The 16,907-nt window shown below is 45.2% G+C and overlaps 1 protein-coding gene across 5 annotated transcripts; it reads right to left on the reverse strand.

The window, feature by feature from the left end:
• Nucleotides 1–2: 2 nt before the first annotated feature.
• Nucleotides 3–15,457, reverse strand: SLC25A47 (solute carrier family 25 member 47). 5 transcript variants are annotated; one of them, XM_063159958.1, is made up of 9 exons: nt 15,158–15,457; nt 9,572–9,615; nt 8,624–8,695; nt 8,189–8,371; nt 5,922–6,192; nt 5,080–5,167; nt 4,672–4,731; nt 470–530; nt 3–221 (listed from the first exon to the last, which is right to left on the reverse strand). In XM_063159958.1, the coding sequence occupies exons 1-8, from the start codon at nt 15,183–15,185 to the stop codon at nt 482–484; spliced, it is 795 nt and encodes a 264-aa protein (XP_063016028.1). In that variant the 5' UTR covers nt 15,186–15,457; the 3' UTR covers nt 3–221; nt 470–481. The 5 variants fall into 5 exon arrangements, with proteins under 5 accessions (XP_063016028.1, XP_063016030.1, XP_063016027.1 ...); XM_063159960.1 differs by lacking the exon at nt 4,672–4,731 and having other exon boundaries at nt 15,158–15,454; XM_063159957.1 differs by lacking the exon at nt 3–221 and having other exon boundaries at nt 255–530.
• Between the last annotated feature and the right edge of the window lie 1,450 nt (nt 15,458–16,907).

Here is a 16,907-nt window from a genome sequence, read left to right on the forward strand (position 1 = left end):
AGATTGTATGTCTTCTTGGGCTGCTGAGAACATGCTGCACACAAAAGAGTGGTGAATGTTACATAGTGGGATCAGTGCAGAAAGAGTGGACATCTGTGAGTTGAACACTGGGGAAGGAATATCAGACTTGTCTTGCTGTCACCTTCCTCTTTGACATTGGGCAAGATGCAGAAATCTCACTGTACTTTTTTTCTGGACCTTTTTACCTGATCTGAGTGCCTCTGGAAAGAGAAGATCATCAGGAAGCTGTCAGGTCCTTGATATTCTCAGGTGGAAGATAGTGTAGAAATGCAAATATTAGTTTCTAAGAATAAATAACAAGTGTTAAATCATGATGTGAAAATTTAACTCACACTGGACACAGGGATGCTTTTAGTACTCTGTTCTCTTTCACTGCACCAGGAGTTTATAACTAGGGATATTTATTTTAGGATGTATTCCAGTGAGAAAATACACTTTGTTAAAATACCTCATGTAATATTTAATTATCTCCTTTCTTCAAAAGAACTTCAGTGTCTTCACTATGATTCCTGGAAGAAAAATCCAAAGTATTAGTTATTTGTTTTGATCTGAACAGTGCTGACTGTTAGATCTGTCTTGCATAGAATAGAAAATTGCTAGCCCAGGTATAGTCTAGCAAAGATGGATTTATTTGATATAGATAACACAAGTGAGTTAACCTGGTTATGTTTGTTCCAGGAGCCAAGGAAAAGGCAGATGTGCAAGGCAAACCTAGGAATATTGCACGAGTTTCAAACTTGTGCTGGAAATAGCAAGGCTTATTAGCTTTTGTCTTTTTCTTTACAGTTTATGTGAGCTGACATTTCTAATCTAATGCCATTGACTTCAGTGAATTAGTGAAAATGTTTCCCAGAGACTGTCTTCATAACCCACAGGCAAAACATCTCAGTGCCAGCAAGGGCTTAACAATGAGTAAAAAAACCTTTTTTTTTTTTAGAAGTAGTGGAACAATTCTTAGGGGGAAGAAGCAGCTTCTTAAATCCAGTAATAAATAAGCTAAGTCTTAATTGCTTTGGACTTTAAGGATGACCTTCCTGTTCTTGCAGTCTACTCTTTGTCATCTTTAGCCATACATAAAAGATAAGCCTTAAATTGACTTTAAAAGTGCTTTTACAGACTTATAATGCAAATATATTGTTTAAAATATATGCAGATTTGTTCTGCTAGATTTATTTCATTAGCTGAGAATTTATTTTGTTATTCACCAAAGGGAAATATGCTGTAGGAGAAATGGTGCTGTGTTCTAGTCTAGATAAGCAGAAGGATTATTTTACAACAACAATTGAAATATGTTTTAAAAGTTCTAGACAGGAAGGTGATAGGAAAAGTATTTGTTTACTGAAGAGCCACTGTTTTCAAGTTCTCTGAGGAATTCATACAACATGCTTCTGAGATGGTTCAGTTTCTCAGAGGAGCCTTGATGAATTTCTGACTCGACTGTAATTACGATTCATGTCCCAGGAGTCATTTTAAAGGTCAAGATAAGGCAATTTTCAAAAACACACTGAAATGTTACCAGACATGGTTCATTACATTTTCCTCAATTTGCTCATTTTGTCCATCTCACTGTAATAAAAATGTAGATAAAAGTCTATTTTTGTTTACTTTTTTTTTTTTAAGCCTTAAATTACTGTTGCTTTGGGTTTGACCTCTCTTCCTGCCTTTTTATGTGTTGATTTGTCACCTTGTTGATGTAGCTGGTTCTTGTTTTGAAGTATTGGAACAGGGTGCCTTAGAGCCCCCTTGCAGGTAGAAGGTTCAGACTGCTCCCAGACTGATCCAGTGAAGGGTCAGTTGTGCAGAGGTGACCTGGTCCCAAGCCAGACTGGATGTCCCTGTGCACAGCAGCCGGCTCTGGGATGGGGGAAGGTCCAGAGACCTGTTTACAGTGACACCTCAGTGGCTTTGGTGTAAACTGGTGCTTGAGTGGAAACACAGTGCTCACCATTTCTGTGCAAAAGCACAGATTCTGATTAGCTTCCCACAGAGCTTCCACAATCCCCAAGAGGAAAGCTGAAACCTGCCTGGATATTCATGAGCATTGTCAGAGCAAACAGGAACTGTCAGCAACATGGAACCTGATCCTAGTGTGACTTCTAAGAGTTTTTGCCTCAAGGCCACCAACTTTGTTGCTGAAAGAAATTATCTATATGACAAGCTGCAGTCAATATAGCAAAGCAAACCCAATATCAGCACAGCAAATGCGGTGCCTTCTTTCTGCTGGCTGGCCTTCAGCTAGCTGGTTTATCAAAATAAATAGTTCTGTGATCATTACAGTAGCTAAAGGTCAAGATAATACAAAGCAGAAAATAAAGCAGTCAAGTGTTGAAAACCAGAAGCTGAACACCCAGGTGTGTTGTGGTGTGTGTAGTGAAGTACATAATATGTGTCCTGTCAGTAAACAAAAATTGGTTTAAATTCATGTGCCTGTGTTTACAGTACTCACACAGTTCCTGTACCTGTTGCAGTTTGTATCAGCAGCGAGTTCTTACTCAGGTGGTCACACAGACAACCTGAAAAGTAAGGTGGTTTTTTCCCGGGATCGTGAAGCCCTTCCCTTCCTGAAAGAAGCTGCCTAGAGATACAATTTGCCTCTCATGTAGCATTCCTTCAGACCACATGAGAGCTGCTTATATGTGGTGCTGAACAGCCCGAGGCTTAGAGTTCTCAGCCCCTTCCACTGGCTTCTGCAGCTACTCCAAATCATATTTGCAATCCCTCTGTAATTTCTCTCCCTTGGGATCAGCTGTATTTCAGTTACACCCACAGGAGACATTTTTAGTTATCTGAGTGCCTGAGTGTACTGGGAAAGATGGGCTGTTTAATATTCAAACCTTGGGCTGACCATGAATGGTATCAGTGCTGCCTAACAATAAAAGGTTGTTTAGTCTGTTTTACAGGCATTCTTTCGCCGTCTCAGTTCAGAGAGTGTAATGCCTGAGAACAAGATTGGCTGACAATAACATGGCATAAAGGAGTATGGTCCCAAACATCCAGGCAGAGCAGGGGTAAATCACTACCCAGTTAAATGCATCCCTTGTAGAAAGGGTGAGGGTAGTAGACTCTTAAGAGGAATTCCAAACCTCAAGGACATGGTTAAGTCTCCTGTTTTAAGGACCTTCTGACTAAAGGAAGTTTGTGCTGACATCTAAAGCTGTCACCAGTGTGGTAGCTTGCTGAGGCCCTAAGCATTTTGGAGAGAATCCAGTTTAGTGTTGGGCCTTTCATTTCACTCCCCTTAACGTGACATAGTGTGCACCAGCCTGGTCTCTTCACCCTGCTCTTGGATCAGCTGCAGGAGCTAAATGGACCCTTGAAAGAATTCAGGTGCTTGTTTGGTATGATTGCACAGCTGTGAACATGTTTAAAAGGCCAGTTGGAGGCTTAGATTTCAGGAGTTGTGAAGTTTTTAATGGTCTGTGAGGTAGAAGAGGTTCCCTTTATTCTTGTCTGGGAGCACCTGAATTCTTTAAACTTGTTGTAGTTCTTTCTGAATTTCAAAGGCAGCTGACATATCCTGTCTGCTGCAAAACTGCAGCCAGTGTCATCAACTGGTGAGAGTGACTGCTGACCAGAAGGGTCCTAAATATGAGAATTCCTTTTAAAATACAGTATTCCCCTTTCCCTCCAATCAATGCATTTTTAGCAGAATCTGAGAGGTTGGATCCAGAATGCTTCAAGTGTTGTCATCCAGGGATCAAACCAGAAGCATATATGTTGCCTGTGAGGCAGAATGAGCAAACTAACATTTCTGGGTTTAGGGATTTTCCTTCTGAAGCAATAGCATAGGCACTGGTTTTTCAATTGTCTTTTTCATGAAAAAAGTAGGAAAAAGTAATGAAAAATAAGTAGTAGTAAGATGAGAAAGAAGTAACAGAAAAGTCTGAAATTCTTTCAAAAATGCACCTTTGGCAAAATACATTTAGCTGCTGCTAACAGCACCATTTAAAGGGAGAAGAGTATAGACTTTTAAAAGCTGGGAATCTTGATTATGCTCTACAACTTTGCAGCTCTCTTCCAACTTGCCTAACCCTGCCAGTGCTTGGGTTTCATGGCAGCCTTTCCTCTGCCAAGCAGAGAGGCTTTGCATCCATCCCTGCCCTCGCTCCAGGATGAGAACAGAGCCTCCAAAGCTGTGCCAAGAGAGGCTGTGCCATGGAGAGCTGCTGCTCCGTGGCCTGGGGAGAGGGATGGTGCTGTGTGAGGGATTTTCAGGGAGAAAATCCCACAGCCAGCCTGGCTCTGCAGCCAGACCATTAGCACAGTTATGTAAACAGAGCATGGCTGCCACTCATAGAGAGCAGCAGGGAAAAGAAGGGACATTCCTGCTTCAGCTCCTGCCAAGGGAACATAATTGGAGAGTGCTTTGGGAAAATTACTGCTGGGAAGGGGAGGTTGCAGCCTGGAGCACAAATGTGTGAGTCACTCGCTGAATGTAGTGCAGGCATAGCATGTAAAGAGCACATGCTGGAGAGTGTTAAATCTTTACAAACTCCCTCCAGCTCTTTCTTTGGTTGGGAGGATCATTGTCTGTGCCAGTAGAAAAAAATTACTTGATTTACCAAAATCCCTGCTCAGACAAACAAATAATTAGGACATAAAAATTCACAAATGTTTCAAGGGCCTAAGCAGCAGCCACAGTCTAAATACCTTAATGAGATAAAAGGGAGGTTTTGTATGAAGCCAAGGCTCCCTGATGAGTTTGTAATCCTGTAAGAATAAAACAAATCCATCAATTGTCAGCTTTGGGCTGAAATGTCCATGCTTCTTATGCTGTCCACCAATTCAACAGTTGTTTGTGGATGTTGTCTTACGAAAAAATAAATAAATAAAATACACTTTGGACAGAGTGGAACGAGCTATTTTTTGTTCATATAATGATCTGAAAATCTCAGTACACCTTCATATGTTACAAACACTACCATGTTCACGGGAAAGGCACGAATGCAGTTTAAACCCAGTCCTTTGAAAAGCACTTTTGCCCCCTCCTTTCTCACACTTTCCCTCACACAGTGGATCAGGCCTTTGTACTTGTGCTGGTCTGATTCATCTACTTGCATGCGTGATTTGATGACATCCATGGGAGTACCAAATCCCCAGGCCAGGACTCCAGCAAAACCACCAGAAAGCAGCACAACAAGGAAACCTGCAGGAGAGAGTGAAGGGAGAAGGGCAGTTCACTTGCACCTCATTCAACTACATCCATCTCAGATTTGACAACAATCTTTGGTAACTTTATGTTTTTGGGGAGTTATTTTGTGCAGCTCTTGCAGTTGTGTGTTTGCAGTGATCTCAGAGAATTTTTGCACGTGACATTTTGAACACCATGTGAAGTACATGAGGTACAGCCTGAGAGCACTCACACCCTCCTCAGATGGATTGAATTTTTATAATTCTCAGGGAGATGCTCTTTTGGTGAATCTTACCTATTCAATCTTTTCTCAAAGTGGATAGTTGCTTTTTGGAGCCAAATCACAACTAAGAACCTGAAGTGTCTTTACCTTCTCCCCCTAAACTTCATATTCAAGCTCTGGGCTGACCCTTGTCTGAGCTCCATGAGGGCTCCCAGGAGTTTTGTTTAATTTCTTGTTACCCTGTTACCCTGTTTTCACATTAACAGGATTTCATATCCACATTCCAGGCACCAGAGTGTGTGGTGAGAACCCCTCCTGCAGGAGGAGGAGCTGCTTAGGGACAAGTGGGGACAGTGCAGCCCTCACATGCAGGCTGCTGGCACCAGGCTGGGGCCAAAGCCAGCACACACAGAGCAAATCTTCATGAGGATCTGGGTGAGGTATTATGGGTACTAGGTGATGTTTGCCCAGAGCCTGGTTTCCCTCTTAGTGTGGGACTAAATAAGCCATTTTTGCAGGTAATGCCAGATGCTTTCCAACACCCACCTGGTTTATTTCTCCCATCTGGTGTGAGCCAGTCGCACAGAACAGAATAGGAAAGGAAATATACTGCAGAAGCAGAGCAATCCCTGCAGAGTAATGCAGAACAGCCCTTGTAGAGTCCCCCAAAACCTTCCTCCTTGATGATAACCTTCAGACAGTGCAGAGACCCTTGGTACTTCGGCTTGGAAACAGGCTGATGTGTGCTGGAAGGGCATGGGTCCCTCTGAGTCTGCATCCGAACTTTAGCCACCTCACTGGGGTTTGTCAGCACAACCTGCAACACCAGAGAATGGCATTTTAATCCTCACAGTTAAACAGTGCTTTGGTCTCCCTCCTGTAAATTCTTGTCTCCCAGCTTCTCAGGCAATAGCATTGTCTGTGAGCTCCAGCAAGCTCCAGCCTCTCCCCTCTGTCTGTGCTGTTCCACCCAGCAGCAGCAGGACACATGAGTGAGCAGAGAGAAAGACAAGGCACATTCAACACAGGATATTAAATACATGTAACTACTTGCTAAACTGGATGGGTGTGGAAAGAGGGACGTCCTCAGCCACAGGGAAGCCAGGGAAGCACATATCAGGGCTCTTGTTTGCATTTGTATTTGAACCAAGACCATCCAGGCTATGAAAATTTAAGCCATGTTGAGTCACTGACTGTAGGAAGCACCTAGAAGCCTGAGCATCTGGACTGCTCTGTAAGAGGATTGTGGCCAGGCGCACATTTCTGCCCAGCATGCCATTGCTGTGATGGGATGAGCTCCACCACATTCACAGCACCTGTGGATGCTCACCCTCATCTGCTGTGGGAAACTGCTCCTGGACCCAGCCTCGGCCCTGCCTGAGGATCCTGCAGGTTTGAAACGAAGCATTGTTGCAGACATCTTTTTATGAAAATCCTTTCTTAGGATTTTTTCTTCCTGAGAAGCTGAGAGGCTCCAGGAACAAAATGTAAACAATGGTTATCTGCTGCTGTGGAATGCAACAGGTGGATCCGTGATTGATCTCGTGTGGATGTTTGGATTTAGTGACCGCTCACGGCAGAGCTGCTCTCTCTCTCTGTCCGAGCCAGCTGCCTTTGTTATCATTCTTTCCTTTCTATTCTCAGCTTTGCTAGCCTTCTGAGATGAAACTTTTCCTTCTATTCTGTTTAATATAGTTATAATGTAATATATGTATCATAAAATAATAAATCAAGCCTTCTGAAACATGGAGTCAACATTCTCGTCTCTTCCCTCATCCAAAGACGCCTGTGACCACTGTCACACAGCATCACTTCCCAGGGGTACCCCCTGAGTTTAATCCTGGATGCTTTCACTCCAAGTTCTGTCTGTCTGTCTGTCTTACACAAACACACCCTCCAGCCACATGGGGAGTTTGCTGCCTATGCTGTGTTCTCTTCCTCGTCCTGTGTTTGCTGCCAAGGTCTGTGTCATGTTAATGGCACGTTCTTAAGCGTCCTGGCGCTGCAAACCCAATCCAGCACGGGCTGCCCAGCAGGCCTGAAGGGGCAGCGAGGGCAGAGCATGACCTCCCCTGCAAAAACAAACCCACCAGGCTTGTTGCAGCTCCCCTACGGCCTCCCGGACCGAGAAAACATTCCCTGCTTTTCCAGCTGCCTGTGTTTGTGAACAAGATCTCATGTTGTGCTTTCCCTGCAGGGTGCGAAAAGTGCATATTGTATGGCTCTACGCAGATATTTACCATATGTATTTTGATGTATTGATCAGTAGTGCTGTACTAACATTTTAATAATAAATGTATTCTTGTAATTAAAAGGTAACTTTTGTAGTTAAAATTAGAACTATGTTAGTGGGATTTTTTTAAGAAAGGAATGAGGCACTCGCACCAGATAGCAGCCACAGGACACCTAAATCTTTCAGAGAAAAAGAATTTATTGCCCTCTTATCAGAAGAAACGAACTCCTTCCCACTTTGAAGGCGCCGTTAGGATTCAGAGGAAGAAGTTGATGGTGACCAGGCAGAATCCTGTGTTTGAATGGAGTTTATGCATCATGTATGAAGTGTATGAATATGCAACAGGGTATTGTTTTTAAGGGTTAATCGTCTGTTAAGGTGTGTCCTTTTTGCTGCCCAGAAGAAGGTACCCAGACGTCAGTAACTCTTTGTCTTTATTGTCTCATATTGCCCTAATTCAATTTGTCCAAATTACTATTACTCTAATCGCATTACTATTTTTATAACCATTTTATTACTATTAAACTTTTAAAATGTTAAAAGCAAGTGGTTGGCGTTTTTCACAAGTGTGTTCACCTACCCGGGCAGCGCCGGCAGCAGCTCCAGCCAGAGAAACATCCAGCTTGGACGGCTTGGCATCTGCAGCCCCGTAGCGCAGCTTGCAGAGGGCGCCGAGGAAGTTCTTGTATGTGCCAAAGGAAACTGAGGAAACCACTGATACAGCGAGGGCTGAGGCGGTCACCCCTTTGTAAAAGCCCCGGACCTCGTGGGAAACAGGACAAAGGCGACTTTTAAGGGTGAGCGGCATGGGAAAGCATCTGCTCAAAAGCACTGGCTGGGCATTGCTGAGCCAAAACAAATTCCCACCTGACAGCTCATCAGCAAAGCTAAATTTCACCCTGAGGGCTCTCCCAGCTGATGCTTGCATGCAATGGTGCCCATCGTCCCCAAAGTGACAGAGGCAGCTCTGCTGCTCTGAAACAAGGCACCTGCAGTGCTGCTGAGAGACACCCACCTTTTCTGTCCTGTACGTTTCCTGAACACAGTGCCAAAATCCTCTGTAGTGGTTCTCAGTCTGAATTCTCACCTAGGAATGAATACAGGGACAACTTTAAAATGCAGATAAAATATTAAAATAAATAAAACAACAAATGCCATAGCAGCAAACCAGATAATTAACCATAAAATAATGTGACCAAATGTGAAAAATGCATGTATTTTATGATTGGCTTTTCACAAATATTAAAATTAATATTATATGTGTTGTGTTAGAAAGTAATGCTGTACTAATTCTCTTAAGTAGTGTGTTAAATACAGTTTTAGGTTATAAAAAATGTTAAAATAGAAATGATGCTATGTAGGATACTTTTTTTAAAGAAAGGACTTGCAGCAAGATGACTTGCAGCCACAGGACACCTAAATCTTTCAGAGAAAAAGAATTTATTGCCCTCTTATCAGAAGAAACAAACTCCTTCCTGCCTTGAAGATGCTGTTAGGATTCAGAGGAAGAAGTTGACACTGACCAGACAGAATCCTGTATTTGAATGGAATTTATGCATCATGTATGAGGTGTATGAATATGCAACAGGGTATTGTTTTTAAGGGTTAATCGTCTGTTAAGGTGTGTCCTTTTTGCTGCCCAGAAGAAGGTACCCAGACGTCAGTAACTCTTTGTCTTTATTGTCTCATATTGTCCAAATTAAAATTGTCCAAATCATTATTATTTGTATTACTATTTTTATAACCATTTTATTACTATTAAACTTTTAAAATGTTAAAAACAAGTGATTGGCATTTAATTTCTTTTTTTTTTTAGAGACAAACACAACCAAATACAGTGAGATACGGGGATGCAATGCAGATAAAGTATTATCATGGGACTATTTTTCTGAAAAGGAGGGGGAAAACAAAAGGGCCTCTGTGTTTTTGTTCTATAGTCAAAAAATAAAGCTCCAACAGGTACCTTCACTGTATCCAGTGGATAACCCACGGCTGTGCTTAGGCCCCCTGAAACAGAGAATATGTAGGAGATGGTTAACAGCACATGTCACAGCAGAGCTTTCTCCCATCACAGAAGGGCACTGGGGAATAGCAGGAAACAGCTCCAGAGCCCAGCTGTGCCTGGCACCACACTTCCCCAGCTCCAGTAATGACGTTTGAGCCATCAATGACAGAGAAAAATGCAAATTTCTGTGTGGCCAAGGCTCACCCAGAGGAGGAAACAGAGCATAGGAAACTTATCATGAACAACAAGACTGAGGAAGATGAGGCAGGGAGAGACCCTGAGAGCGCTGCCCCACGAAGGATGGAGGGAGGATACCGGGCTGTGCTTGTTTCCCCTCTCAGCTTGGGCAATACAGCTTCTTTGAGCTATGCCCAAGCGTCCCCACTCACAGAGCCTGGAGCAGTTTTGGCTTCCAGGCTCGGCGGGATTTGGGGCAGGCAGGGATTAGCGCTGCGAGTGCCCAGGGGCAGCCGAGCCCGCCCAGCGCAGCATCACATGCGGGGACAGCGTGTCCAATCCTCCAGCAACACACCCTGGAGCTACTCCTGGAGCCTTAAAATAGCCCCTGGATATGCAATAATCCCCTGAGACAAAGCTTAATGGCAAGCAAGGAGGGCTAAAGAGCTCCAACACGGATTTCTCTCTGTAGCAACAACAAATAGATCTCACCTCACTGCATTTCTCAGCTCTGAGCTAAGTGCTAGCAGGTAATGTGCTCACCAGCAAACTTCCTCCCAGTACATCACCTCAGTAATGTACATCACCTCTCAAGCCACCTGAGAGGAAATCAGGCTGGAGAAAAATGGAGCTGTGTCCATGTGAGTTATTCAGACAGAGATCAGGTTCATAGAAGTGCTGGAGGAGCCTGTCAGACATTCAGAGATACAGGGCACATCAGGGGGCTTACCTGTTGAAAACTGCCTCTCACTGAGTTCTTCTTTAAAAAAAGAAAAATTAAAACACAAGCTACTCAAAAATGTGTTATCACTGTGGGCATGTTCACCTCCGATTACATGGCTGCTTGAGAGCTCTGGAAAGCTCTCCCATGTTCTGGAGAAAAGCAGCAGCTGCTGTTGTGAGTCACCAGGAGACAATCCCAAAGTGCATTACAGAGGAAAACAACCAACAGCATCTTTCTTGCAGAAAATTGAGGTTTGTTCTTCAAAAACACCTATCAAATCTGACAGCAGATAAACAGCAATGAAGGAGGGGAAAGGGCCTAGATGGAAGAGAGACAGCGATGGAAGAGAGAGGGCAAGGGGGAATACACAGTCAATAATATGGCTTGGAGAAGCACTGGCTGAGGTCCAGGCAGAGAGTGACAATGCACAAAGTCATCTGGGGACACCTGTGCTGTCCCAGGCTCCTGGCCAGAGCAAACAGGGACACAGGCAGCACATGGGCCACTGCCAGGATGGCAATGCTGCCCTCACAGCTGCAGTGCCCAGGCCGTGCACCCCACCTCAGCTGGGAGGTCGTGACACATCTCATCGTTTTCAGAACTCCTGAACCTTAGAGGAGATGGGCATGGGCTGAGCAGGTGCTGGGGACACAGGGGCACCATGCACAGCTAAGTCCTGGCTCACTGCACTGGATGAGGAAGCCAGGAGCTCTGGCACATGCAGATCACACACCGAGGATGATTTGGGCCAGTGTTTGACAAGAACTGATCTCCCTTCTGGAGAAATCACCCTGTTCACATGATAAGATACAGAGACAGCAGCACAGTAGGTTGCCCTAAACAGTCTCTTTCAGCCCTAAAGGCTCCCCATCAACCTGGTTCCAATAAGGATCAAACATCTCCACTTGGTAGGAGACCATAAAAGCAAATTTTTCACTGCTCCCAGCAAAGATGTGAATCCCCCAAACCTCCAAATAACCCAACCTGCCATGAACTGTGCTACTTAGGGGTACAAAGCACTCCAAGCAGTTGTCAGAGCTGAGGAGCTTGGCCATGTCTACCAAAGGCTGAGGAATGAGGGCTCTGCACACTCTCACATGATATAAATAGCCTGGCACTAAGATAGCATGACCCACACATGCCCTGTTTGCACAGCAAAATCAAAGAAGGCCAGAAATGAACTGTGGGCATACAGGAGAGGGTTCCTGTGGGACTCCTGCTGAGTAACCCTGCATCAGCTGTGACCAAAATAAACAGCAAAAACAAGGGAATTACCTTTTTTTGTTTTAGTGAACCATTTTTCATGCCTCCTTTATCTGAGATATTCCTGGGTATTGAGCAGAGCTTGCAACATCCCCTATGCACACAGAGTGCTCAGAATGGATCACTCACAGCCCCTGTACAAGTCAGGTCACTCTGAGCAAGCAACTCAAATAAAGAGAGATTCTGGTGGGGTGCAATCACAGGGGAGCAAGGGGCAGCTGTACAGAGCCCACGAGGCTGAAACAGCCCTGAGCTGATGGCAAACCTGGCTGAGACACCCAGGGAGAAGCAGGGATCAGTGTCCATGCCCTGGATGGGCTGACAGCGACTTTCAAAACCCTTTGTTTTGTGCAGAGTTGGATGTAGCCATGATATTTTCTGAAAAATTCTTTCCTTAGAATTTTTCCTCCTGAGAAGCTGAGAAGCCTCAGGAACAAAATGCAAACAGTGATTATCTGCTGCTGTGGAATGCAACAGGTGGATCCATGATTGGTCTCATAGAGTTGTTTCTAATTAACGGCCAATCACAGTCAGCTGGCTCAGACTTTCTGTCCGAGACACAAACCTTTGTTATCATTCTTCTTTTTGTCTTCTTAGCTAGCCTTCTGATGAAATCCCTTCTTCTATTCTTTTAGTATAGTTTTAATGTAATATATATCATAAAATAATAAATCAAACCTTCTGAAACATGGAGTCAGATCCTCGTCTCTTCCCTCATCCTTGGACCCCTGTGAACACTGTCACAGTTGGGAACATCAGTGCCCTGACCCTAAGCAAGCTGAGCTTCATTCAGTCACACAACCCCAGCAGGAGCTGCTTTATCTGTAAGGAGACAGCATGTTCCTTCTAGAGGGGGATTATTTTATCTTTCCTTGGACTGCATGTAACCTCCCAGCTGTGGAAAAGCCCAGCCCTGCTGCAGGCCCTGCTGCACTACCACCACCAGGTAAACCTTGGCTTCACTTCCCCAAATCTTTACTCCTGACATAAGAGTCAAATCATCCTCACCCTGCACTCATCACCAGCCCCAGCCATCAATCCCCATCCCCTGCCATGGCCCAGGCTGCTGCTGTAGCAGGGCTAGAAAGTGTGCATGGATCACAGGAAAATTCAAGTCAGAAGAGGCCTTAAGAGGTCTCCAGTCCAACCTCCTGCTCAATTTTACTGGCTAGGAAGGACTCCTTCCTAAAACATCACTAAGCAGGTTTCTCTCATGTTTTTTCTATCTGGAGCCAGAGCAGATCACTGTTTCTGGGGCTGAAGATGCTGAGTTTCTTTACCTCATTGCCACAGAATCCATTGCCCAGAGGTGATGCACAGTATTTGTGCAGAGGCTGGAATTGGCATGACCTCTGCTGTTTTTCAAAGGTGCTTAAGCCAGGCTTTCTCCAAGACACTCTGAAAACAGATCTAGGTCACTAGAGTGTCATTTACTAAACAGAAACTCTTATTTTCTATGTTGCCTCAACTTGCTTGATGCTCCTTAGCTGGCTTTACAGACTCCTTAGGAACATGAGAACTGCTTCAGCTCTGGCAAACATAAACCCCAAAACAAGCTCAGCACCAAAACTATCCCAGTTCTTATAGGATAGATGTCTAACCCCAGGAGCTATCCCATCTGAGGCGAAGGATGATGGCCTCAGCTTGTCTATGGGCAAGCTCCCACCTCTGCCAGCCAGTGAGAAGTTGCAACATCCCTCCTAGAAAAGCTCTGAGTTGGACATGGAGAACAGGATGGAAAAATCTTGCTCTCTGACAGGCTGAGGTCAGGGAAGTGCCTTACAACAAGCCAAGAATTTTCTGGTCCCAGCTGGATCTCCACAGCCTGCATCCCCTCAGGCCGAGCCTGTGTCCAGGGCACAGGGGAGATTCTTGCTGCATGGCTGGGCAGAACAGGATGCTGGAGCCTGGACAGGGGGTCACAGCACAAACCCTGGCCTTGCATGGGAGCTAGGGCAAAAAACCAAGGGGAATGGCCATGTTCAAACTCTGTTTTCAGCTCTTCATGTTCCCTTGCAAAAGAAGCTTGTCTTTAAGTAACCTGTCTCAAACCATGCTAAAAAACAAAGAAGTCCAAGAAAAAAAATGCCATCATCTCTGCCCCACCACGAACATGAAGTCTGAGAGGAGGTTTGGTTAATCCTTCTGGCATGGACATCTCATTGCCAGCCCTAGGCCAGGGCTTCCTTCTCCAGAGTGCCCTGAAGTTAGAAGGGACACAGCAGGAAAAAGACAAACTATCATGGTGGTGCTGGTTAGATCCTCCTCTCCCAGGAAGGGTCTCCCAACACCCCTGGAAGACCAACACCCCAAGCATGGGCACAACAGGCACCTCCAGGGCTGGATGCTGCTGAGATGCCAAACCTCTCCCCACTGGCACATATTGGGTCATGAGCTATCAAATGGGCAGGGTAATACTCAGCATGGTCCTTCCCAGGATAAACACATCTGCAGTGGGACCATAGGCTGTTCCTGGTGAGGGGAAATGCCAAATTTCATTGAATGTCAAAGTGAGATCTGTCATGCAGGCTTGGGCTGGATGTCTCAGCCACCTGGTAGGTTCACCTGGCCTTTCTGTCAGTGGTGACCAAAGGCTTTTCTTCTGGTATTTATTGGTATATATTATATTTTATATTTTTATATATATATATAAAATATATATATATAGGCATATATTATCTTGTATACTCCACTGAATCTAACGAAATTTCAGCGAAGAACTGAGACCAGTGGGTACATTTTGTCGTTTAGAACAAAGATGGGTTTGAGCAGTACATGGTCTAAAAATGTCTAGAATTTAATCACACTTCTCTCCTGTTACTTTTTTTATATACAGCTAACCTACTTTCTCCCAGATCAAAGCCTGCTGCCTGCGCTGAGATCACCATCACAACTGCAAATGCATCTTAACCCAAGATAATGCAAAGGGCGTTCATCCAGACAATCTGAATGCAATAAGAACGTTGTGCTCTCACAAATCACATCCTCAGCCCCCCTGAGACGACATTCCAGCAGCCTACTGGGACCCCTGCATGCCAGACACGTGAGGGTTTCACTGTCAGGGCTATACAAGCTGGCTTGTATCTGCACAAAACCTATTACTCTCTGTCTCTTCCTATTAGTTTTACCCTGTCCCAGTGCAATCAGAGTGGAGGAGATTGCAGGCAATGACCTCAGCTGACCAAGCTGCAGCGCTGCCTCTCCAGCAGCTCTGTGAGCCTACTCTGGTCACATTTCCCACTTCGTAAGGAAGAACACACTTTTAACAAGCAGCCCCCCATTTAGACTCTCAGCTCTGCTATTGAGAGCTGCTCCTCAGCTGAACAAGAAGGAAACACAGCCATCTGTTTTGGCCAACAAGCCCCAGTTCATGCATTTACCTCCGATGGCCCCAGCAATGAAATCCATGCAGAGCGCGGCTGCTGCCAAAACCACCCCGAGAGCGCTGGGGAGGAAGGGAGGGGACGAGGATCCTGTTCAGTCTTCCCAGAGCCCTGCCAGTCCTCCAGAAACACTGGTTTGTGACAGGAATCACCTTCCTACAGTCTGCCCTTGCCTCGGGGATTGGGAGCCTTGTGGGTACTGGATGAATCCGCACGCTGTGGCAGAGCTGGGAAGCCTGGAAGTGTTCCAGGAACACAGTGAATAAATAATCCCGTGAAGCCCTGAAATGCTGCGCCAGGGCTGCTGCTCCCTGTGCCCTTTTGCCTGGAAAGTCCCAAGGGGGGGTGGCTCTCAGGGTAAGGCTGGCTGTGAGGGGCCATGCCCTGCTGTTGTTACCAGCCCCAGAAGACAGCTTTGCACACTCGCTTGACAGAGGACACTGCTGGCTGTACCATGGAGGTGCTGCATTTGTGGCTATTTGCAGGATTCCTCCTTCCCCTATCCCAGCCCACTCTTTCTTCTTCTGATAAACCACACACCCTTTCCATTAATGGAAATTCCTTCTGCCTTTACCAAGCCATTTTTCTGGATTTTCCTGATGCATGAAGCTGACCCTAACTTTTACATATATCCCCATAGATTATTACCTACTCATTATTTATACAAACTGTGAACCCCAATAATTAACCTAACCACATCCAGAGTATTTGCTTCTATTTCAGACAGAAGCAGCATAGTTCTCCCAGCCCCTGGGGCAGCTCTTCATCTCTTGCTCAGATTCCTAACCCCCTTTCCAATGTCAGCTCCTTGTAGAGAGACCTGCTGATCAAAGGGAACCAGGAGTTCAAGGAAATGTCATATTGCCTGGTTTTGCACAACAGTCCTGTTACAAAAGGGTGCCCCATCTACGTGTGGGAGGTTAAGCTTTGCCCAGAGAGACCCTGGAAACCAAAGTCCTGATGCAATGAAGGGCTTGCCGAGGCGTGACCTGAATTTTACCCCTCTTGTGGAGGTTTTCCCGGGTCAGAGCCAAGGTACATTGGCAGCAAAGGGAAAAGAAAATTTCACAGCTGCTGCCCCCCGGGTCAGCTTTACAGGGGAGCTGAGCACTTCAGTGCCCAGTGCCATTTCCTGCACATTTTCCAGGAACATATTTCTCACTGAAGCATGTCTTTGGGGCTGCTGTGGCAGTGACAAACAGAACAGCTCTGTGTGAGGGCAGAGTTTCTGGGAATTGAAAATGAAAGTATTTTTATTAACTTGCTTCCTGTGATTTCTTATGCATCCTTCCCTGAATGCTTTCTGTTCTGAAGAGAACAGATTATTCCTGTTTAACATCATGCAAGGACAGCAAAAAAACCTTAAAACCACAAGTAAAACATTATCTAGAGAGGTAGCAATGTAGCTGCAAAAACACACTGGGTTATTTAGTAGCTCTTTCTTGTGTCCATACAGGAGTTATTAATGGTTAATAACAGTTTGTGCATGCCAAGTGCAGGGAAATCTGTTGTTTCCTCTTCTCCCATCATCCCATTCTGTTGCTGTCCTGGCAGAACCCCTCCAGCAGCAGAACAGGGATGGGACCTGCTTTGTCAGTGACACACGGGGACAAGGACACAGTCCCCTGGGGAGGGGCAGCCTGGAAGCACATGGGGGTGGGATTTTTCTACACATTGCAGTCACTGGTGTCATATCAGTGAGAAAATAGAGGCTGGCTGGCATTTCACTGGCTGACTAAAGCATTTA

This window comes from Melospiza melodia, chromosome 6, assembly GCF_035770615.1.
Source record: "Melospiza melodia melodia isolate bMelMel2 chromosome 6, bMelMel2.pri, whole genome shotgun sequence".
In the NCBI taxonomy this organism is placed as follows: Eukaryota; Metazoa; Chordata; class Aves; order Passeriformes; family Passerellidae; genus Melospiza; species Melospiza melodia.

What these genes read in the sequence shown, in the direction of transcription:
- SLC25A47 (XM_063159956.1), bottom strand. Translation starts at nt 15,185, where the DNA reads ATGGATTTCATTGCTGGGGCCATCGGAG. An exon ending in ATCCACTGGATACAGTGAAG is followed by an intron (nt 8,696 to 9,571) that starts GTACCTGTTGGA and finishes ATTCATTCCTAG; the next exon opens with GTGAGAATTCAGACTGAGAA. An exon ending in CTGCTGCCGGCGCTGCCCGG is followed by an intron (nt 6,193 to 8,188) that starts GTAGGTGAACAC and finishes CTGGTGTTGCAG; the next exon opens with GTTGTGCTGACAAACCCCAG.